We start from the raw sequence: 23,898 nt of genomic DNA, 5'->3' as shown, positions 1-23,898 counted from the left end.
AACTCACACCAAATCATAGTACAAGTAGTTGAATTTCTTATTTTCAGGAAAGATTTTACTCTGTTTATCCAAATGAACAACACACAAAAAAAAAAAAAATCAAGGCATCATACCACAGCGTGACATATCTCAGCACATCCACTTGAGGTGTGCCGGCTGAAACTTGCAAGAACGTGAGAAGTGAAAATTGAAAAAAAAAAGTCTTGGAGAATGCATTCTTCATTGCACTATTTTTACAGTGAAGAGTAGATGTCTTCCTATGAGAAATATGCAAGTTCAAGAAGAGGTCATGTAGAAAGTCAGGCTAATTAAGCATGACTGTCCCTGTCTAGCCCTAACATCTAAAAAACAATAAGGACCAAACCAGAAATTAAATATTGTTTGATATACTAAACAAAGGTAGAAAGAGAAAATAGGCCTTAATAAGGTCCATAACTTCTGCTATAGCTGTAGCTGATTTGGTAAAATGGTCTGAAAACCTAAACCATGCCTATCCAACAGAGGGGAGAAAACCCCTCCCAATTCTGAGAATATAATCTTGAAGTAGAGCAGGGAAATCCCTGTTCACTGAAATCTGGTGATCAGCATGTGACCAAGAACTATCAAGAAGAAACTGAAGAAAAGATATCCCCTGACACCAGATGTTACAGAACCTTCTGATTTTACTTCCTCTCCATCCACAATAAAACAAATACCTGTAAGACTTACTTGCTGTAATCTCATTTTCAAGAAAACATTTAATAAATTGTATGTCATTGGGCAAAATATTCCTTCTCAGCTACAAAGATGACTGGTAAAAGTCCTGAAACGCCATGCTTGACCAAGACCATTTTCTTAATGCAAAAATGCAAGTACTGCAAACACACAATAGCAATAGAAGAAATCCAGAACAAAAACTGATACATAATCTGTGATGTTTCTTTTTCTGTTCATTGTGTTACTGCTTGATCCCCTTAGTCATGATTCCAGAAAGCAAAGCATACCTATTTATCACTTTGCATTTTCTACTCATAGTGCTTTAGTAAGAATAATCCTAATTAGGTTCTTCAAGTATTATTATGAGAGGTAACCAAATAATTTCCCAAGGGTTTATTTCATTGATTTTGGTATTTTTGTCCCTTAATTTGTTCAGTGAATAATTTTTCATATTAGCAACTAGATGTATAAGATGGTCAAATAGTATTTGTTGAATTCATTTGATGACTGATTTGTACGAAATGTTGGATAAATTATTCATGACTAATTTGTTCTGTTATTCAAAGAGATCTAATTATCATCCCTAGTTTTAAAACGGACCTGTATTCCATAGTATACAAGGTAAAATAAACTAACAGAAGTACAGGCTGTATGTTTGTGGCATAGCTGAAGTGCATCATCCTCTTAACTGCTTTTACTCAAGCTCCTAAAAATGAATTGTGTAGGGCACTGTGCCCTTGAAAAATGCAAGCTGAGTGCCAGTCACCACTCCACAATACAAACCATTCCCCTTCACTGTTTCATCATGTTCCCATGTATAGTCTCTTGAACACTGGAGAAGGACATTTTACAAGGATGTGTAGTAATAGGACAAAGGGTAATGGCTTTATACTGAAAGAGGGCAGATTTTGATTAGATCTTAGGAAGAAATTCTTCACCATGAGGGTGGTGAGGCACTGGAACAGGTTGCCCAGAGAAGCTGTGGATGCCCCATCCCTCTAAGTGTTCACATCCAGGTTGGATGAGGCTTTGAGGAACCTGGTCTAGTGGAAAGTGTCCCTGCCCAGGGCAGAGCGATTGAAACTACATGATCTCTAAGGTCCCTTCCAACCCAAACCATTCTATGATTCAAAGGCCCTGTAGTTATTATACTTTTGCCATGCCAGGAAGGGGTATGAACATTTAGAAGGAACAGTGACTAGGCACTAATTCAGAAGACCAGAGATAAATTTCCTGCTTAAGGTTGTCTCCCTCAGTTCCCCATTAACAAAAAATGGAGATGTAGTAGAGCCTGATCTCAAGCATGTGTTTCGAAGATGCATTAAGTAAAAACTGTGAATTATTCTGAAACTATTGTAATAGAATATTAAGTACAACATGATATATGTATCAAAAAGTGGTCCACGTATCTAGACATTTAACCAATGTCAAATCCTGGTTTCTTCTGAGGTGCCAGCATCCTGCACCTGAGGTGTCAGGACATGCCTGTCCTGAGTAGTAGTAACTCTGACTGGCACATTCTTTAAGTGGTTGAAAAAAGAGCTAAATTCTTCATGGTGCTGGGGGTTATGGGCAAAGTATATTATTTTTAGCACTACAAGTGTATTTTTAACTTTACTGATTCTCCACTCTTTGCAATTTGATTTCCTAGTGGCTTTTGAAATGAAAAGTTGCTGTTTTAGAATTATTTACACAGCTACCATATTGGTCTCCATGCAAGTCTTGAGTCAAGCTGAAGTACATGTTGCACTAACTGGGTTTCTGCTACTTGAATATTGCTTAATAAGGGTTGAAAATTGTCCCTTGTCACTTCTAGATGAGTAACAGTGAACACTGTATAAACACAAGAGGCTTTGTGCATGAGGCAGCGAACCTACTGTAGCTACATATAGTAAGGAAACACTCTTCAGGAGTCAATTACCTGTGGTTATGACGTAAAACTCTACATTATATAGGTATAGAATTCTGGCTTAATATGGGTATCTGCTGAAAACCTGTGTTGACATTTGTAAAAAAAAGCTTATCTTTAGGAAGAAAGTAAAAATCATACTAATATTAGAATGAAAGTCTATTAAGTAACTTTTTAGTCTTGGCAGTCACAAAATCACAAATCATGGAATGGTCAAAGTTGGAAGGGACCTCTGGAGATCATCTGGTCCAACCACCCAGCATAAACAGGGTCACCTAGAAAAGGCTGCCCAGGACCACATCCAGATGTCTTTTGAATGTCTCCAGAGATGGAGATTCTACCACCTCTCTGGGCAACCTGTGCCAGTGCTCAGTCACCTTCACAGTGAAAAAGTGTTTCCTGACGTTCAGACAGAACCTCCTGTGTTTGTGCCCATTGCCCCTCATCTTATCACTGGGCACCACTGAAAAAAAGCCCTATTACGTCTTCCTTGTACCCTCCCTTCTGCTACTTACGTACATTGACAAGATTCTCACTTAGCCTTCTTTTCTCTGGTCCCAAGAGCTGCACCTCTCTCAGCCATATGTCATAGGAGAGAGGCTCTACCTTTAATCACCTGGGCCCTTTGCTGGACTTGCTCCAGTAACACCATATGCCTCTTGTACTGGGGAGCCCAGAACCAGACACAGTATTCCATGTGTGGCCTCACTGACAGACACATACAGCCCTAAACTTCTCTACCCACAGTCCAAGCTGCCCAAATGGAAGTTTCTTTTATATAAATAGTAAATACAGGTAAATAAAATAGCCACAGGAATATTGTCTAGCCCCAAGTCCAACAAGCACAGAGAGTTTGTATCCCACAAGCTAAACTCTCTTTCCCTCCTTTGTCCCAGGAAAAGATGGTTTTATTGCCTGCTGGGAATGGTCTCTCTGCCGTGCTGTCCTCTAAAGCAGGGGTGTCAAAATAATTTTTACTGGGGGCCATGTCAGCCTCACAGTTGCCTTCAAAGGGCCAAATGTAATTTTAGGACTGCATAAATGTGGGAGTAGCTAGTCCTAAAATTACATTCAGTCCTTCAAAGGCAACTACAAACCTGATGTGGCCCCTGGTGAAACTTAGTTGGACACCCCTGCTCTAAAGGATGCTAGGCACTGTTTGGGAAAATGCTCACTGGCATGATATTAAATCACATCAGGGAGTACGCTAACAGATAAACAGTTAAACAGTGTAAGTGACTGCAAGGACAGTGTTTAGGCTTGGGCAGTCCCCCTGTTTATTTACTAGTATAACTGCAAGCTTCATTTTCTTCAGAGAATATTTGCTTGGGCACAGCACTGTGTGAATTCAATTACGTGACTTCTGGGTCATACATGATTTGTGTGGAGAGCAAAGAGACAAGGACCTGTCTGTATTCATCGAGATGGGCACACTTTAAGGTATTAAATATTGTATGTATATTATGTATATCAACTGCTTTAAATCAACTTCAGTAATATAATTTTTGAAGAATATACACCTACATTTGTTCGATGTATTTCAGGTAAGAAATGAAAGGGATTCAGCTCAGACTCAGATTTTACAGAAATGGTCACAGAACGGAGTGACACCCCCCACAACTCCCGGTCTGAGTTGGTAAAATAATATTATTGGTAAGTTAAGCACACTGTGGCATCTCATAAATGCTTTCATAAGCACATGCATTTATCATAGCAGCACTGTCTGTCAGCAGCTTCTTTATAAAGTCCTATTTTCAGGGATTTATAAAGCTGACATATGTGTTGTGGGGGGACAAGCATACATTTGCAGGGCAATGAACTTATAGGTCTTTACCCGTTTCCTATGATACTTCAAATGTTGTGTTGTTCACTTTGAGAAGCAGTAAGATGTAAGACAAGCTGATTTTCTTCATGAACAGCTCCCAAGTATAAAAGAAATCCACTTTTCTCCTTTAATTTATATACATACAAACTAGACCGAAATTTTGTGCAGCAATAAGTTGATGCTTAGATGCTTGTGTAATTTTAAAGAAGCTTTAGCTATTTTTAAATGTTCTTTGGCACAAGATTATTTCACAGTGTGGTCTAATCGTATTTAATATTTTGAAAAAGGAAATACAGAAGAACAGATAAATCTGATCTGGGTTAGAAATGCCTTCTTTCATCCAACAAGGACCCCTTCCTGCCAGGCAGACTTGCAGATCTTCAAAAAATATCAGTGCCTCACCAAAAGTTAGTTAGCCAGTTAAGTCAAGCCATTGAGTAGCATGAAAGAGCATTTCCCACTGTTTGAGTTGCTTATGAATGACTATTAGTAGTAACACAAAAATAAAAGTCTGAAAATCACTACAGAATCAGTGGCGTAAGGATCAACACTAAATGTTGACATGAAACGTAAAAAGGTAAGAGCAGGGGAACAGTAGTCTAAAGGGATGGTCTTCTGGTCAGACAGGTCAAGATGAAGAAATCCTTTAAAGTTTTTCAAAATCCCAAAAATATTTCAAAATCCCAAAAATATTTCAGAATATTGTAATCTTTAAATGCAAAAATAGCAAGTTAAAGAGAAGCGATTTGCTTTACTTTGAAGTATCTCAATGTTTTCAGTCACAAAATGTGAATTTTTTGTTTTGTAATATGAAATGATTCATATTCAAAACTGTATGTATATTACCTACAGTCATTGCCTTGTTTGTGCTATTTACCAAAATACAAACTCTAAGCAAATGAAATAGAAATGTATTGCTGTTCATGTCCATAAGGTACGTTTAGACATACTATATGCAGTTGTTGCGGAAGAATAAAATATCAAAAATGTAAAATGAAAACCAGTTACAGGCTTAATGTTGTTTTTTTGCAGCATGAGCACTAAAGAGATCAGGCAATATGCAGACAGCTATATGAAATAGGAAAGTTTCTCTGCAGTGGGGAAAATTGTTTTGACACTTCATTCTGTTATTTTAAAAGTAATGCTTGCTTTGGCTTACCCTGAATCACAGGCCTCAATTAAGTTGGAATCTAATGAAACAGAAATACATCTCAAAGGAATTCATAAAAATCTTCTCCAAGACGCAAGCCAGATTTGAGGAATGACAGCCAGACTACCCACTTTTCAAGCCACCGAAGATTTTTAAACATGCTACAGAAGTGTTGCACTCGGTTGGAAGTTATGAAGCACACAGCTGTACTAGTGCCCTCTGCTGAATGATTAATGGAGCAGTGGCCCTTGGAAAAGGAGGCAGAGTAGTGAGAATGTCAGTAAAGTACATCGTGCAGGCCAAAGCATTGTCCATGTGAAATGTCAAAGGAGCTCTCCCCACAATGGTATTAACCTGGTTGAATGCTTCAGCTATGGAAATAGGTTGTAATTAATATACCTAGCATATACCATGGTAGTAGATTTATAATGTAATATATACAATGTATTACATCTAAGCATACAAACATATTTAGGCAGCAGATAAATGTATAATGCATGTGCTTTGCAAAGAGACCTTTTGTTAAGCATACTGAAAAAAAGCCCACTGTATTTCTTCATCTACAGTCACTTTACTTTTTCAAGACACCGAAACAGCTTTACTGTATAATGATCTCCTATTCATATATTTGAAGGTGAAGTTCTATATTTGATAGCAAAAAGAAATATCACTTCTCACTTCCTAGTGTGCAGTTAAAGAATTCAAGGTATTATAAAATTACTCAGCAGGTCACTCTTCCAGTAAATCTCATTTATTCACATCTCATTTTCTAATAAATCAAAACATGTCTTAACTATGACCCCTACAAAAATTTCACACAGTGAACATGAAAAAAGGGAATCTGATCCATTTTTCCATTTCTACAGTAAGACAAAGTTGCTTTCACTCAAACACTAGCAATATACAAGATCAGAATAATATACATTAATATAAATTATTCTTTCTCAGGTCCATTTTCCTCCTGGCATTTCTTATCAGAAATCTGACTTGAGAGTAAATAAGTACGGGGACTTTTTACACCAATTATTAGTAATGAATAAACAGAGCAAGTACTAAAGCTGGCTTTGCACCTACTGAATGCTGCAAGTGTCTGTACTCATTTGATATGCATCTAGCAAAGCTTGGATGTTCCCAGAAGGCCACTCCATGAACACTGAGAGAGCAGCGTCTGCTAGTGGTGCCTGTAAGTCACAAAGAAGAAAGAAAATATTTATATAAGTGAGAGTAACTGGAAAAAATGAACCTTATTTAAACTACATTCAATGTTATTTTAAAAGTACACACAGAAACAATTTCAGGCAATGATCTTCAGAATATAGGGAGTAGTTTAAGATTCTGAAACACATTTTGATGTTCACTTGGTGGGTTTTTAGCAGTTTTTTAATTAAAAAGATTTTTATGTTTTGCTTCTTTTTCATCACTTTGTCTGTTAAGTCCTGTCAAACTGATTTCTTCTCACCTTTTTCTCTCTGGCTATAATGCAAATATGTATGTGTATGCCTATATACACACCACAGACCCATGCATATATGTAAGCTATGAGAGACAGAGTATATGTACATGTATATACTATATGTACGCATATGCATATGCATATGTAAATATGTGTGGTCTATATAGATGTACTCACATGTAGGCATATATACTTAAGTGTACAAGTCTAGTAATGATTATGTCTAGAACACAATGTGAAAGATTTGTCCTCTCTTTCATCATTGTACAATTTCAAAGTAATACTGTACCTGTGGCATTGAGAGGACATCGATTGAATGCCATGTCCCCAGCTGGGGTCCTCTTCCACACCATTGACATCAAATAGTCTTCAGGACATATTTCATAAGGTGCTGCCATTTAGAAATGAGGATTTAAATATAAACATTAATGCACAACAGATATTTTATACGAGAAAAGTAGGTCTTCAATCTTGTCCTAATTTTTCCTGAGATGTATATGTTTCATCTGGTTTAATTTTAATGATGAAATACAAAAAAGAAAAACCTGAAATTTTTGTACAGTATCTGTCTTCATAATGGCATTTATTTCATATAGTCTGTGCATTTAATTCTCTGCAGCAAACAAACATTCTTTAGGTTGTAGCTGCAATGCTAACAGATTTTAATCTTTTATTGATGCTCTATTTTGATCAATAATATTAAGCATCTAGCAGAAGTTGATGATACCTAGAATGTTATAAGCTGTGATGCCTACCTCACATTAAAGTTCTTAACGATTTTTCTAAAACTTGAACTGCATATGAAAGAATCAGTTCTGAAACCACAGCTGAAACATTAGTAGTGCTAAGGCCATCAAGTAAGAGCTGTATATTCTAAAGACCAAAAAGCAGGTTATTTATTTGAAATGTATTTCAGTACAAATTGGTAATTAAGCAAGTATAGTCAATAATGTGGGACTTAGTGGCTATGAAACAAAATGGCCCTTCACTTGTTATTCCCACTTAAAGGGATTTTTTTTTTCCACAATTTTGTAGTAACAGAGCCGTATGGGGAAAAAGAAGCTTCTGTAAATGCTTCATTTTATTTTCACATGCTCATGACTTACAGGTTGCTTTTGTTCTTTGTTTTTTTACTGTAGGTTCCCAGTTTATGATTTCTGAGTAAATTAGATTAACACAGTAAATATCTTGCTGAAGTTGTCTCACAACATAAAGCACTAACAAATGCCAGTTACTGAAATCTAATTCATTCCAAATTCAGCAGAGAAAAGCCATGAGTTGTTTAAAAGTATTATTATAGGTATTTCAGGGAAATTGTAACCCTACTGTATTACAGCAAAGCTGTCACAAAACAAGAAAAAGGAAAAGAGAAAGGAAATTCTATCACTATAACAGATGGGGTGATCAGGCAAAAAGCAATGATTCACCCATGGCTGAATGGGAAATCTCTAGCAGACGCAGGAACAGACTACAGATTTTGCCCATGCCATTACCTGACCCATAAAACTGTCCATCTTCCCTGTTTTGTACGCCTGCTGACGGAAGACTGAGGTGAGTAAGGGAACTGAGCGGTCTTCCACACAAAGCTGTACCCTCTCTTTGTGGAGAACAAAAAATACCTTGCAGATGGCTCAGTAATACTAATATGAATCATGGTTGGGTAGAAAAATTGCTTGCTAAATTTGCCTCAACATCAGCATTCCTGAATCATAAATCAAGGTAAGTTGGTGCTGCTTAAAAAGCAAGAGATCCATTAATGGCAAAATCCAAAGAAAGTTGGTTATATTTGTAGTCTAGAATACTACCCCTGCTTCAGACATGCCCAAAAAGTGAACACATCAAGCCAGTGTTACAATGGGAAAAGCCAGATTTTGATAAACATAAGCCATCTGGTGACATAAGCAAATGCAATTACCATCCTATTATGACCTCATAAACAAAAGAAATGTTCTGATTTGGGAAGCATAAATTAACATAATGTGGAGGTACCATTATAAATTACATAAATTTGCGAAAGCTTAGAGCTCTTTGAGAAGTGTATTTGTCATGCAGCTGTGAATATTTCAAACGTGTTCTGTTCATTAAACAACACTTTAGGTGTTGATTCACAGAACTAAAACTCTGTCTCAATATTGACCGTGTTTTGTCTTTTTTTTTTCTGAAAAAAATATATACATACAAATATATATGTATGCACACTTATATACAGAATATTTTCTCTTTATGTTAGCAAGTTACAGGTAATCTCCTATCTGATTGAAAGGGTATTACTTCTGTGCTTTTGTGTCACACTTTTCAGAACTCACAATTCTGTTTTAACTTTAGCTTGGTGCCAGAGATATTCTGTGCACCTGTGTGTTGTGTTCAAAGGCATTCCCAAGAACCAGAGTTATCAGGAAAGAGGTGCAGGAGCAAGTCAGAGCTTGGAAGAGGTATCACGTAGCCCAGGCAAAGAGGTTTTCCTGGTTCCTGGCTGACTCTGTGTCTTTCAACGCATTGTACAAATACCTTGGATCAAGGAATGCTCTGCATAATAAACAAACTAGTTCTTCCCAAAGCTGAAGTATATCTGGCAGAGCTTACTAATCAGATATCTACCCACATTAAGGCATTTGTGAGGCTCCAACGCATGTTGCCCATGGAGACATTGCAGTCACGCTGGAGGGGTATTACATCTGAGTTAAAAAGCCTTGCTGGCTCTGCTGGCTTTGCTCAGGACCAGTTCAAGTGTTCTTATAACTATGGCACAATTCATTTATAACACCCACAGATAAGTGTGAGTTAGCTGTACAAAATCATAGAAAATTGCTAAAATTTAGAAGAATACAGAAAATACTGAAGTAAATTTGCTAAAATTGGCATGTAAAAAGCAGAGGTCTCTTTCACTGCCAATGTGATTCAGTAATATCTTCCCACACGGCGTATGTACTCAATTATATCACATTACACCCCCGTGTTGATAGGCCTGAATTCATCCCACCTAAGAACAAACACTCAATAAAGTCACTGATCTAGGAGCACAGTCTTCCTCTGACATTACTGGTGAGAGGACATGCATCTCCAAAAGGTAATCAACCCATCTGGAATCTGAGAAAGCTCTGTACAACACAAAGACAAAGCAAGAGACATACACAACCTTGCAGAATTTACAATCTACCTAGGCAGCTAGTAAATATGGGAAAGGGTAATGAAAGGGTGAAGCAAGTTAGCCAATAGCACACAGCAGCCCACAAATGAAGCTAGAACTACAGCTCCTCTCCTGAATCCTAGTTCAATGCCACAGGCAAAATTATCTTAAAAAAGGCAACAGAAAAAAGCTTTTGAATATCCTGTAGAATAGTGTTGTAATCAGAGTAAAAACAAAGCCCAAAGGTTTAATTTTATTATTTAGTTGTTGACAAGTATTTGAATTTTTCCCCTTCTCACTTCTACCTTACATAGCTAGTATTGCCTCTGAAGAACCTGGCTAGTCTTTGTCAGCAGGTGCACACCATTATCCTTTTGTTAACAGGTCTATCCTGTTTTCAGTAATATTTTGGTCAATATGATTTCTATACTATGTTTTCTACCACTGACAATAGGCTTATGAGAACAGTATTGAAGATCTGCTTTGAGTAAAATCTGGTTAAAGCATAAATATTGGAACATGTATAGAATTATTACAGAACTATTATGGAATTAAGTATTTCTGGAAACCAATACTATATTATTAAGACCTAAGTTACTCTTAAAATTGAAGAGTACTAAATCCTAAACACTTGCTGACCTACTAGGAGTGAAAGCTGAAGTTAAACAAGAGAGAAATGACTGAAGCCACAGTATCTTCAGATCTCTGTTTTTCATTCACAGAATATTACACAATGAAAGGAAACAACCACAGTTTAAAAATTGTTACTTGTGAACAGAAATAAATCACAAAGAAAGACACTCAACATCTGTCCAGAAACCAAGCTGTCTGAGAAACTTTCAGATAACAGTTCTGAGCCTGCCATTCTTAGTGCTGCTTATATTCAGCTTCTAGGAGTGTCTGATGTAATTCTGTCCCTGCCCAAACCATTCAAAGAGAATAACTGATTGACTATGAAGAAGATCTTGTATAATGTTCAGATAATGCAGAACTCAAACTGCAAAAAGTCCACTCAAGATTTTCAGTTAGTCAAGTGAAAAGCTCTGTTTGCAAAGTAACATTAATTGAGGGCAGCATAATAGAAAAAAGTTTTGTTCAGCTTTTTCTTCCACAGTTTAAAGTCAGCTATAATTAACTTTCTATAAAGCATTAAAATAATGAAATTTCCTTATATTTTGAAGGATTATCTCTGTATAGAACTTTTCAATTTTGTTTGGTGTTTATAAAATGTAAATATGCATATTATTTTAAAAAATTCTGGTAAATTATCCACTGTCTACATTTAAATCTGAGATGCTTTAGTAAATGTCAGTCTAGAAACAGATAAATTAAATCTGTTATTCATGTATCATCTTCTGCACAAGTATATCTTGTTAAAAGGTGCTTTAGGTTATGGTTTCTGTAAGCATATTTATTCTAATCTGAAAATAATCAAGTAAATAAGTAAATTTATCAAATGGCAAATAAATCTGTGTGCATTCGACTTGTAAATACATCTGTATAATATTTTATTAACAGCAGGTGGCAACCTTTTAAAATTGGACTGTAGCAATATGGTTTTACTTTCAAACATAAAAATGCAAATTATTTCAAGAATGGTTTTATAAGCAGAAGGTGGCTGATCTGAATGTCTGCTTATTGAGAAGATTCACATTAACCTTTCCTGATTGCTGTGTTTTCATAGAGGAAGTCTGCATTAACTATGGAAATTATAATTTGTTTAGGAATCCAACACAAATACTGTTTTGTACTGCTTTTCAAACAATGAATGTTTTATAAAAATTAAAGAGATCATTTTCGAAGCAGTTAAATTTGGTTAACTTCTCCAGTATAGTATTATAACTTTATAGCTACAAATTTTCCCTTTGTTGTTCTTCAAATACAATGAGATTCATTGTTCTACTGTACTGCAAAGTAAAATGTGCTGCAAATAAATATATTTTGAATAGGAAAAATGTGAGTTTTTTCATTTTAAATTACTTTGCTTTTTTATAAAATCTTGCTCATCTTCTTTCTTTCTATACAGGAAGTTTCACTTTTTCCTTTATCTTTACTGCACTGAAATTTATGTCAAATGCATTACAAAGACATCTCTTCCACACTGGACAAAAGGAATGCCATGATTACAAAACCAGACCCGATTTTATGAGAAACAGAGCATTCAGAGAGATTTTCTGCAGCAAATCCTAGCTGCTCCAAATAATATAGGCATACCTATGCAATTATATATTTCCCTGATAATATTCTATGCTATGGCATTTTGATTTATTTAAAACATGATGCGTTGCTCAGATATCCAAGAGGGCTAGCTTACAGTGAGCTACATAAGCAAAATGCTGCTGAGAAAAACATCAGTGATGTGTAAAGCAAAGCCAGATATGGCTCTTTTTGGCTTTTGCTCTATGGACATGGATCTGATCTCTCCTAAAGATGACCATTAAATTAAGCCATTCTGTAGTGTGGATAATAACAATTATTATATTTGCATCTCACCAGGACACCTCTGTTCACTGCACCTTCTAACTTCTTCTCCGGTTCCTTCACACTGTTGCCCGGTCATGGCAGCACCTTGACAGATCCTTATCCGCCTCTCCCAGCCGCCGTCACAGGATTTGGAACAGCCACTCCAGTGGCCCCATTGGTTCCACTGGCCATTTGCTGTTTGGGAAAATATAGTTACAGTGGTGATATAATGACAGTCATAAAGGAGGACAGATAAGTTGTTCTTTACTTGTGTAAGAGAAGAAAGCCTCCCAAATACAACAGAGACAGAAGGGGTAAATGTAGCTGCATGGAAGATGGGCAAGTCTCCACTTGGCACCTAAGTATGGCATTGTTGTCTAAATGACTTGCATATTAAGATAAAATAAAAAGTGGCACACATTAACTTACACTTAGACTGCAAAACAGACATTGTCCTTTCTGTGGTTTTTTTTTAATATATATATATACTTGTATAGTGCTGTTGTATGCTAATGATACACATCTACAGCATGTATCACTACACTTTAAAAAACTAAATAAAAACATTTTTTTCACATGGTATTTTAGAAGCTTGATTTTTATATGCTCTGACACTGCAAATGAGGCTTAAAAGTAGGTATAAATGTAATTTACCCAACCTGGAAGGCTGCTTTTACAGTGCCAGAGGATCACAAAGTAGTCTTGGTGTAAAAAGGAATCAGCTCATACACATTTACTTTCTAGGTTTGTGAAACACTTTATCAAGTTTTTAGGCCTCAAACATATCTTTCTAATGTCCTGTAAACGGTAATAAAACCGAAAAGCTGATATGCTGCTCATCATGCACTCTTTCCAGACATATTTTTCAGTTTTTCATCTCACCAAACAGAAAGATTGAGGCCCCAGGCCTCCCTCTGGAGACCGTTGCTCTGTCCCTGTGCAGCCCAGTGTCCTGCTGGGGCATCCCCAGTTGCCATCTCAGAGCTACGGGCAGGACCAGCCCCTGGGTCTCTCCCGAGCAGGAGAGGTGGCATGCAGCTCCACGGGTACTCACCGGTGCACTCGGGGTTGTGGCACTCCCGGCTCTCAGCCCAGGGCCCTCTGCACTCGGAGCCGCCGTGAGCCGCCGCCGTGCACTGCCGGCTGCGCTGCTGGGTGCCGTTGGAGCAGGTCACCGAGCACTGGCTCCACGAGCTCCACTCCTGCCACTGTCCGTCGACTGCACGGCGGGCACAAAAGAGATGGACACAGTAGAGTTACCACCTGAGCTGGGCAGGGCCCCATGGCTCCCTTCTGGGGCAGGGCGGTTCAGCTTAGGCCTGAATGCAAGCCCTCAGACCGGTCCTAGCCTGAATACGCTTGACTTCTTACAGCAATCAAACACAGAAACCACCATTATGAGCTACTTTAAAATCCTTTAAAACTGTTTTCCTTTTTCTTCAAGTAAATAATGTTCCATGTGCTCTAATTATATACTGAAATAACAAAGGATAAATTATGATTTTGGTTGCATACCAATTTTCTATCATGTAAACCCTGACCCCTTCAAAGTGATTTATTACAGCTGTGGTGATCCTGACTGTGAAATGAGGTCTCTCTAGTTGAACGGGAAAAGGAAAACAGAAGTTACCACTATGCTTGACACAAAGTCTCTGTTCTCTATACTTAAAATTCTGAATATATTTGTATCATTAAGCCTCTCTGTAATGAAAATTATCTCAGTTCTTCAACATTCCTTTGAGGGAAAATGTAGGACAGAAACAGCCTGCCTTCCTCCTCAAGACTACTTTTATATTTGCACATTGTGTAATCTTCTTTCTGAATTTGTCAAATTGAATTTTGAAACACTATGGATATGGTGACCAGTTTTGTATTTATTATTTTGTATTAATCCATACATTTGAGTTTGGATGAATATTCCCACGACTAAAGGTTTAGGATTTTCATTTTTAATTTTGTATATCAGAAAGCTTCTTGAGGTAAATTAAAATATTAAAAACCAAAATAATAAAAAAAAATAAACCAATTAAGTTCTCCTACAAGTGAAAAATTCTGTGGTCTATAACAGATAATAGGACTAGACAGTATTTTTGAAAATGGGTAAGCATTATGAAATGTGTTATCACTGATTGTGCTAATTCAGAATCCTGCATTCATAGAGTTCAGCAATCAGCGTACCTGCAGGTACCTGCAGTTACCCGATATAAACTCAAAATGTAGGTTGCAATACAATTTTGATTAACACTCATTCTTGAAAACCTGGGATTATAACTACTATGGCCATAAAAGCACCACTGCTGAAAATGAGTAACTTCATTTTGCACACTTGCCAAGGTCTGATTTTGGGATTCTTCTAAAGGAGGGTTCGAATAGCAGCTTCTGAAGTTTCTGGTGTTAATAAGCACAATAGGAAGCAGAATCTTAAAGTGAGTGATTTAACATACTGTGCCTGTATGGGTGCACCACTGCTTAGTGAAACATGGAGGTGAACTATTTTACTGTTGTCGGACAGTAAACACAGAACATCTCTAACACTTCAAAGATACTATCCGTATCTTTAATGTCCAGGATCTCAGTAACCAGTGAATTAAATGAAGAGAGGTTTTGAGGCTTTTTCCTAAAGTTCTATATTAAATACTCCATGTAATGCCTGGTTGTGGACCACTTCTCAATGCAGATACCTCTCAAGCTCTGAAGCTGCACCCCAATAATTTATTCAGCAGAAAATGGAAATCTTTCCAAACATGTAAGCTAGTTGCACTCATTAATCATAAAAGCTTTATGTGAAGAGGAAAATCTTAAGGAAATTACATTTCTATGCACCCTCTTCAGTTTGCTGTATACTATTATTTAGGGTAGGAAAGATTAAATCAATTATTATGGTGGCTTTGGAGAAAACTCATTCCATGGCTTCTCATATATATTTCATACATCTCCCTTCTTTAGGAGCAAATAGTGTGTGAGTTTTCTACTTCAGCAATACCGTTAAAAGAGTAAAGAATTCAACATTAAGATTCCCTTATAAAACTGAACATTCAAAGGACAGCAAATCTTAACATTCAGCAAAGATTTAAACTGTTACTTTTAAATGTAAACAGTATATAATTTCCTCTAGTGAAAGTCATTTAGGTACAAATGAATCTTCAAAATCCAGAATTCTCAGATAACTGCTTATTTTGACAGATTAGGTGTAGTATCTTTCGTGTTTCTTTGTGACACTGAAGTGAATTGAACGCATTCATTTCTTCTCTGCTATTTTTATTTGGCATTTCTCTTCTTGTCAACTCTGCTTCATGCTCATGTATCATGTTAATTACTTTTGTGTAGGCACATGTAAAACTGCACTGCAGCCAACTTGGCCAAAAACTGGATTAATTCAAAATTTTTGCAGCTGCATTCAACACTGAAAGTTTTTCTACAAATTTTGTTTTAAAGTTGGATTATGATTTGCTGACCAGAAGAAAAGCAAAGTTCAGGCACTAATTTTCATTTTTTCCTTCATGTCTGTTTTCAAATCATCAAACAACCATTTGCTAATGAAATATCCACCCACCCTTTTCAGGAAGAGCTCTGGCCATGGAGAATCTATTTACAACAATGTTGTGAACTGACAGATATTCTATAGACCTAATGAAAGGGCAACCTTCACGCTGTCAAAGAGAACTCCTGAAAGAGATTTCTCACATTACAGCTACTTCACACATTTCTAATTCCTAAGTACTACAATTAGTTCAATAATCAGAAAATATTATTATATATATAATCTTCCTTATGGTTACTGAACTCATTGTAATACTTAGGTATTTTTAGCATATATACACACACATATACATATATATGTGTGTGCATATATGCATACATACATATATACACACACATATGACAAAAAGGAGGCTGAGGGGAGACCTTATCACTGTCCACAACTACCTGAAAAGAGGTTGCAGTATGGAGGGTGTTGTTCTCTTCTACCAAGTAGCAAGTGACAGGACAAGAGGAAATGGCCTCAAGTTGCGACAGGGGAGGTTTAGATTGGATATTAGGAAAAAAATTCTTCATGGAAAGGGTTATCAGGCATTGGAACAGGCTGCCCAGGGAAGTGGTTGAGTCACCATCCCTGGAGGTGTTTAAAAGACATTTAGATGAGGTTCCTAGGGACATGGTTTAGTGCTAGAGCAAGGTTAGGTTATGGTTGGACTCAATGATTCTGAGAGTCTCTTCCAACTGCAATGATTCTATGATATTGCAAAATTTATTCAAAATTAATCATAATCTGTAGACAAAAACATTAAAATCAGTTTTGAAAGAATAGGTTATTTTTTTTGAGTTTCAGTTTCAGTGGATGGCAAGTTTAACATGAAGCCCCCACACTGTTTACTTGGTTAGGGGTAGTTTTCTGAATGTGGCTTAGAGACTACCTCCCAGAAATGAGATGCATAAAATCCTTACTTTAAGGACTTAACTAGGATTTGAATAGTTCCCTTGCTTGTGTTAGCCTTTCTTTCCATGCACATGTAAATTATATCCATTTTGAATACACTAATAAAAGTTAATTAACGTTACATTTTCCAAATGTTTGTTGTATGATGAATAAACAATTCTCTGAGCAGACATAATTTAAACAGATATGGCGGACACAAACTGTGTGATCTCTGACTGTCTGCCTTTAAGACACACCCAGCATGTTGTTTGCCTTTTCATCCTCTAAGACCTATTCTGAATCAAGATTTCCTACACAACATACTGTGCCCTACAGAGAATCTTGAAGAAACTAAGGATTGTCTGCTTGTGCAGTATCTCGCAGTTACCACCTTGATCATATCCTTTAATCATCACAGTCAGAAATACAAATTACATTATCCTCTCTACTCACTTTGCATGACATTTTTTTTTCTGTGTGCAAAGACAGTAAAAGAAATCACAAACAACCCACATCGAATGCACTGTAAAAAAAGCAGAGAGTTGCTATTTGAGCTCACCAGGGCAGAGTGCAATATTGCAAGGTTTATGTTGTGTTTCCGGGCCATCACATGATCTTCCCCCATACTGGGGAGGTATACATGACCTCGTCCTAGTTCTTTGGCCTCGACCACATGTGAATGAACATAAACTCCAAGGTGACCATTCCTCCCAAACGCCATGTACTGCAACAAACCAAACAGATTTTAACCAGAAACAGACACAGAAGTAACAGAAAGTTTTAAGAATAAACAAGATCAGTATTTTAAATGGGAATTATTTTGCCACCTTCAAAGAAATCAGTACATAGGAAATCACAAGCATTGGCAAAGAAATCCTTCTGACTTAATTTCATTTAAATTTTAAAAGTATGTTTTCTCTAAAACATATTTAACTTTGAACCATTTTCTCTAATACTTAAACTAATCTCACCACCACATTTCCTTTCATTCTTTTAAGAAAGATGGCTAGTTACAATACCTTTGGTGCCCGACTTCAGATATGTTAATTAGCCCTGATTTTCAGGAGACCAGTCTGTGAAAATCAGGCATATACTTTATGTATATGTGTAACTCTAAAAACTTGAAGCGATAAAAATTAAGCTTTCTTCTGAAAATATAGGAATAAATGCAATAATTTCTTACTATGTCACCATCATAAATTGGGATTGTTATCTTAAATTTTTCACTCATTTAAATTTTGGTAGAAAAATGGCAGTATGTGTGCTTCATTATCTTCCTCAAAAGTTCTACGACCACATGAGATCCATGCTACTTCCTTACATTAACATATTCATGGATTTGAAATACACAGTAATGCATGCATCACTCTTTCTTAAAAATGTTCACTCAACAAACTTCAAACACCTTCAGACTACACAATAAATTACAAACACATACCAATATTTTACATGAAAGCACTTCATTAATATAAAGAATCATAGAAGATGCACCTTTCTCTACCATATTTTTTTTCCACTGTAGGAGAAACTAATATGCAATATACATATAAGCTCACATACCACATGCATTCCATTTTCAGAAACACTTGGAGTCGAATTTTCAGAAAGTTCTCTAATATAGTTAAGCATGTACTGGTAAGACAATTCCATGCATGCATTTGTAAAACAGTTCTTTATAAATTGAAAGACACTGCAAAACAAACTTCATTTATTTTTCTTCTGCATAAATAAATGCAGTTGCACAGGTTTAAATTAGGCTCCATGAGAACAGGAATATAATAATGAGAACTGCAGTGAGGAAAGGGATTTAAGAAAAATGCAGAGTTTTAGTAACCAGACTGAGCATCACACTCGGTATGACATTACTCTGTGGGTTTCTGCAAAGTGTGGGTGTCTGGAGGGTGAAATAATGTGTAACATCTCAGCTTATCATAGGTAAAGATTCACAACATTACAGAAGAAATACATTTTCTGTTTTGTCCTCACTTTTTTTCATCACTCTGAAAGAATTTCTTGTGTATAGGTTTCCTTTGCCCTGAAGGCGTGTATCACATGCCCAGTTTCTACAAATAAAACCCTTTATTTGTAAGGATGAGAATAACATTTCCTGAGGTGAAATTCAGTTGCCAAGGGTGCAAAAGGAGGTTCAGGTCCATGGCATATTATCACAAAATCATGAGTAAGATCAAGGAGAATTATACATGTAGGTAAGTTCTATTGCATTTCATTAAAAGTAAGGAAAATTGTCATTTCAGATGCTATTGTAGGTAGAAAGTTTTTTATCTAACTTTTGAGATATCATACCTGACAGAAAATGTTGTTTCATTTCAGTTAGATTTTACCCACTGGATAACAGCTCAATTGATTAAAGGTTTTTACTTGGTCATGTACAAGTGGTCAAAAAGCGCAATAATTATTCCAAATCCTACATGGCTAGCTTTCTTAAAATGATCTTATTTTAAGTATCATATCAATCTGCATTATATTAGCAAAAATAACCCCCTCAGGAACATTCCAAATAAATGTTCAAGTGACAGATTTTAGTCTAGTTATTTTAAAACCTTGATTAGCTGTGACATTTTGGTCAAAACCAGGAAACCTAACTCTTCTAAAGCTAGTAACTTGCTGACTATATCTGCATATAATTCCTTACATTTTGTCTTTTCTCAACAGGTAACATACATAGACAACTACTCTGATCCAGCCATATGATCTGAAGATAATTTTTCTCATTGGTGAAGTATTGGTTTGAATCCAGGCATATCTCTAAGACTTCACGTTTTTAATTGTATGACAAAAATCAACTGATTTGTCAAATCAGATTCTAAACAGCAGTCAGTAATTACAATTAAATAACTTCATCTCCTGATACAAAAAATGTTGATTAAGATGCTCTGGTGCAACAAAAACTTCAAAAAGTACAAAACATAGCAAAACAATCCAAAGTTAAAAAAAATATTATTCCATAAAAAATAATAAATTAGAAAGGTCTTGACACTATGTAGGAACAGGTTGAAGATTTCAGGGTACAAATGAGTTTAAGTCTATTTTTTGATTTGGAGTTTTGATTTGATGATGTCAAAATGTTGTAAATTAGTTGTCTTTGTTTAAAAATGACCGAAACATGCTGAGAGGCTCTTCAAAGATAGTGTCTTGAGCCAAAAAGTTGTATATCTCTTCTGGCAAGAGTGACTGCATGTTAGCAGCAACATAGAATAATTCTTTTGCAAGCCACAACAAAATGTTTCACTTTGGGTGGACTGAAATTTACAATAGCCTCTATCTGTTTGTGGTTTAATATAAGCTGCGTCCAAAATCATCTTCTCTGGCAAATTATAGCTCATTAAGTAAAAATTTCACAATACCTTCTGGTATGTATAGACTTGTATATCTGAAACTAGTAGATAAGTAATAAAGTCAAGGATGGAAAAGGTCTAACACCAAGAAAACCACCTGTGTCAGTAAACAAATATGAAGGTGAATTAATCTGTTCAACACATCACAAAAGGGTCTAGTATTATCCAGATCAGCTTTAAAATAACATCTTAATTTAAAATTTCTTACCTTTGAATAATTTTTTTCTGATATTTCATTTACATTTTCTTTCTTTAATACTATTTTCTAAGTGCAAAAAACCCTATAACATCTGATGAATTATAGCCAGATGAGCTATGCCAAATTGCACCAGATGGAGAGCTGGCCCACAGAGGAGTTTCTGTTTTCTATAATTCAGTTTCAGATGCAAGATTCATTATTTGGGACAAAAATATCCAGATTATTGCCAACTTATCTGTCAAAAACATTGCCAGTACAACGAGTTTGGAGTACTGCAGAACATCTTTTCCTTCTCTCTGCCACTCTGTGAACCTAATCATGTTGAAGTGAACACCCACAGTGTTCACAATACGCAACTGCTGTGAGGTAGGAGGCGGCGTGAGGCCATGCTGGCCTTCATCGTACAAGCGTATTTTGGGAGATTTTCTTTAGGGCTTAAAAGCTTTGATTTGTTCAGCTTTAAACTGAAAAGATATTGGAAAGCTATTATAGCCATTGATGTTTCATTGCAAGTGGTATCATAGTTTAATAGTGCTGAATTACTGCATCTAAGCAGATGTTACATTAAAGGATTCTTTTAAATTAAAATAGAGGGTTTGTATGCATGAATTTAAATTCATTTAAGTGCTGTAGTTTCCTTTAGTATAGCATAACTTGTCCAGTCAAAAATCTTAAATTTGCAATACGTAAACTGAGCAAACTTTCTGACAGCTGCCCTCTAACCTTCACATTTAAGCCATACAGCCACTCTACTTCTGACAAGTCACTTTCTAATTTTAAACCTAAGTTTTCCTTCTCTTATTTTCTTCCTTTGAAATGAAGACCTGAACTTCCACAGCATAGATTACTAACAGTGAAGCTACAAGAATTAAAAATGATAGGGCTAGTTTCTCTGTAACAATTTTGTTACCATGCAGGCACAGAATATATCAAAATGTGCAACGTTTCAGCAATATGACTAAACTTCATTAATATGAGCCCTGAGGAAAAAAAAAAAGGGGGAGGGAGATAAGTAAAGTAGTCTTATCAGATCACACCAGTCAAAATATGGCTTTTGAGCATACAAATGTTTGAAATTGTTTAGGGTATTTCTGTTCCAGCCTTGTCTTGCTTTACCCATAAGCCTGAAAATGCTGAGCTTCAGCTAAGTTTTGTTATAGAAGTAGTTGAAGGCAATGGAGAAGGAGAAATAAAAACTAACTGAGGTGCTCTACAGGCACGGAAATTCCATGCTCTTTCTCCTTGAAGTTTTAGCTGTGTTAGAAATGATCCACTAAGCTGAAATGAATCAGTGGCACTGCAGTAATGAATCCTGAGATGTCCTTGCTCACCAAAGAGCCAGCAACAACAATAGTTACCTGAGCTATTTTCTGTTGCCTACTATGTTGCACTTCTCTAGAAGGCTCCTGATTCCAAGACAAAATGAACTTCCAAGACCCAGTAGACTCCTGTGCCTGAAATTGTATTGGTCCGGAATAAATATGAATAAACCAAAAATTATGTAAATAATGTTTCTTTCATGATTTTGCTTGAATTATCAGGAGTACTACTTTGAAATTTTAAGGTTTGATTTCAATACTAATACTTACACACACATATATATGTGTATATGTAACGATGAAGCTGGTGTATCCCATTCTCAAAATTTTCCAAGACAGTAAGATCACAGAGAGATGTATTTCCTAACATCCTAGCAAGTATCTTGGACACTGAAGGGAGTATGTGAAGGCAATAGATGAAAATACTCTGGAAGCCTTACACTATTATTTGCAAGTTTAACAGGTTCCTTTAAAGCTTGTGGACAGATGCTTGAAATATAGTGCAGCAGGCCATTCTGCATATTTTTTATATTTTGAAGGGGCAACTTTTTGATTAGCAAACATTATTGTCTCCCTTTCACTAATCAAGCAAACATATGATGGATATGCCCCAGTAGATTTTTTATTTGTAGGTTACAAGGAGACACCACTGTTATGTTTTTATATGTATAATGTTTCTAGTTTACACTCTATGATGTAAAATCTTACTGTGTTAACAGAGTCAAAAGCTGTATGGAATGAGTGGTATAGGTGTGGATACACAGGCCAGAACCCAGCTATATATCCGTGTTTGGATTGTTTTGTCAAATGTGTGTTTGCATTATAATAGTGCACGAACTATGCATTTTTTAATTGATGGACCGGGGATAATCCTGAACTGTGCAACTCTCTGAGTCAGGATACATAATATAATGAGGACAGAGGATATTTAGGCTAATGATTAAAGGGATGTTTGAAAAATTAATAGAACTGTGTGACTAGGAAAAGCACATTTCTAAATTGCTAATCTTGCACACTGCCACACAGTAGTGACCCTGTAGCCAGACAGAGACCAACATAAATAAATAAGGTTATTGTAATTATGTGAAACAGCATGCAAGATTAAGCCCAGAAGACTAATTATTTAGGGAAGGTAACTCAAGTTACATAAAGATTATCAGAATCAGCTGTCATGATCTGAAAAGGAAAATATCTTAACAGTATCACTGTTAGCCAGTGCGAACTGGTAGCTATTGCTCATTCCAGGTATCTGGAAATGAAAACCACACCCTGAAGTGGGAGTTCATGTATAAGGAAACAGCTTCTTTGTGACCTGAGAAATATGGAGCAGTCTTTTTGCAAGAACATTCTTTTAGAAGTTCGCTAGATAATGTGAGTTTTAAGATTTTTTTCAAGCTAACTTTGACAGCAAATTAATTACCTTGGCTTTAACATTACATGTTTTGTTTTGGTTTTTGTTTTGTTTTGATATGAAATGTTCTCACTCCTTCCTGGAGGAAATGAAGCTAAAATTATTTAAAAGTATCTGATATAGATGCCTTTACTCTCCTCGGGAAATACCAAATGAGCAGGAAAGCAGGCAGAATTGCATCTCATTGTGAGTGCTGGACTGTGTTTTTTATGTTCACACTTCATGCAATTTCTAGAGAATCTTTAAATCTACCTCTGATTGTTTGGAATATTTTTTCTTTTCTCCTTTGTTTTCTATTTCTCTTTTTTTCACTTCTTATTTTTGTACTTTCAAGTTCAGAGTTCTTTTGTAATGTATCTTACCTCTGACAGACTCTAAGCTAGCCTAATCTTTTTAGAAATAGCTGCCATTTTTGTATGGAAACACTTCGGTTGATCAAATTCAGCCTTGTGTGGGGATTTCTACACGGAAATTTTAGAAAATCCTATGTGAATTGATTACCTAAAGCACACTAGTAAAGCATTAGGTGCTGAGAGCAGTTCTTATTACAGTGATGGTTTATCTAGATGGTTT

The 23,898-nt window shown here is 36.1% G+C and overlaps 1 protein-coding gene across 9 annotated transcripts in view; it reads right to left on the bottom strand.

The window, feature by feature from the left end:
* The window catches only part of ADGRB3 (adhesion G protein-coupled receptor B3), a 443,632-nt gene that overhangs the window by 233,794 nt on the left and 185,940 nt on the right, over positions 1-23,898 (bottom strand). For all 9 annotated transcript variants that reach the window (XM_065056220.1, XM_065056221.1, XM_065056215.1 and 6 more), the window contains 5 exons: positions 17,600-17,764; positions 13,678-13,842; positions 12,654-12,818; positions 7,323-7,424; positions 6,655-6,761 (listed from right to left, as the gene is read on the bottom strand). In XM_065056220.1, coding sequence (XP_064912292.1) covers positions 6,655-6,761; positions 7,323-7,424; positions 12,654-12,818; positions 13,678-13,842; positions 17,600-17,764 — 704 coding nt within the window. The remainder of the gene's footprint in view (positions 1-6,654; positions 6,762-7,322; positions 7,425-12,653; positions 12,819-13,677; positions 13,843-17,599; positions 17,765-23,898) is intronic.

This window comes from Columba livia, chromosome 3, assembly GCF_036013475.1.
Source record: "Columba livia isolate bColLiv1 breed racing homer chromosome 3, bColLiv1.pat.W.v2, whole genome shotgun sequence".
In the NCBI taxonomy this organism is placed as follows: Eukaryota; Metazoa; Chordata; class Aves; order Columbiformes; family Columbidae; genus Columba; species Columba livia.
Note: the sequence above shows the minus strand (reverse complement) of the source record. Positions and strands in the feature narration are given on the sequence as shown.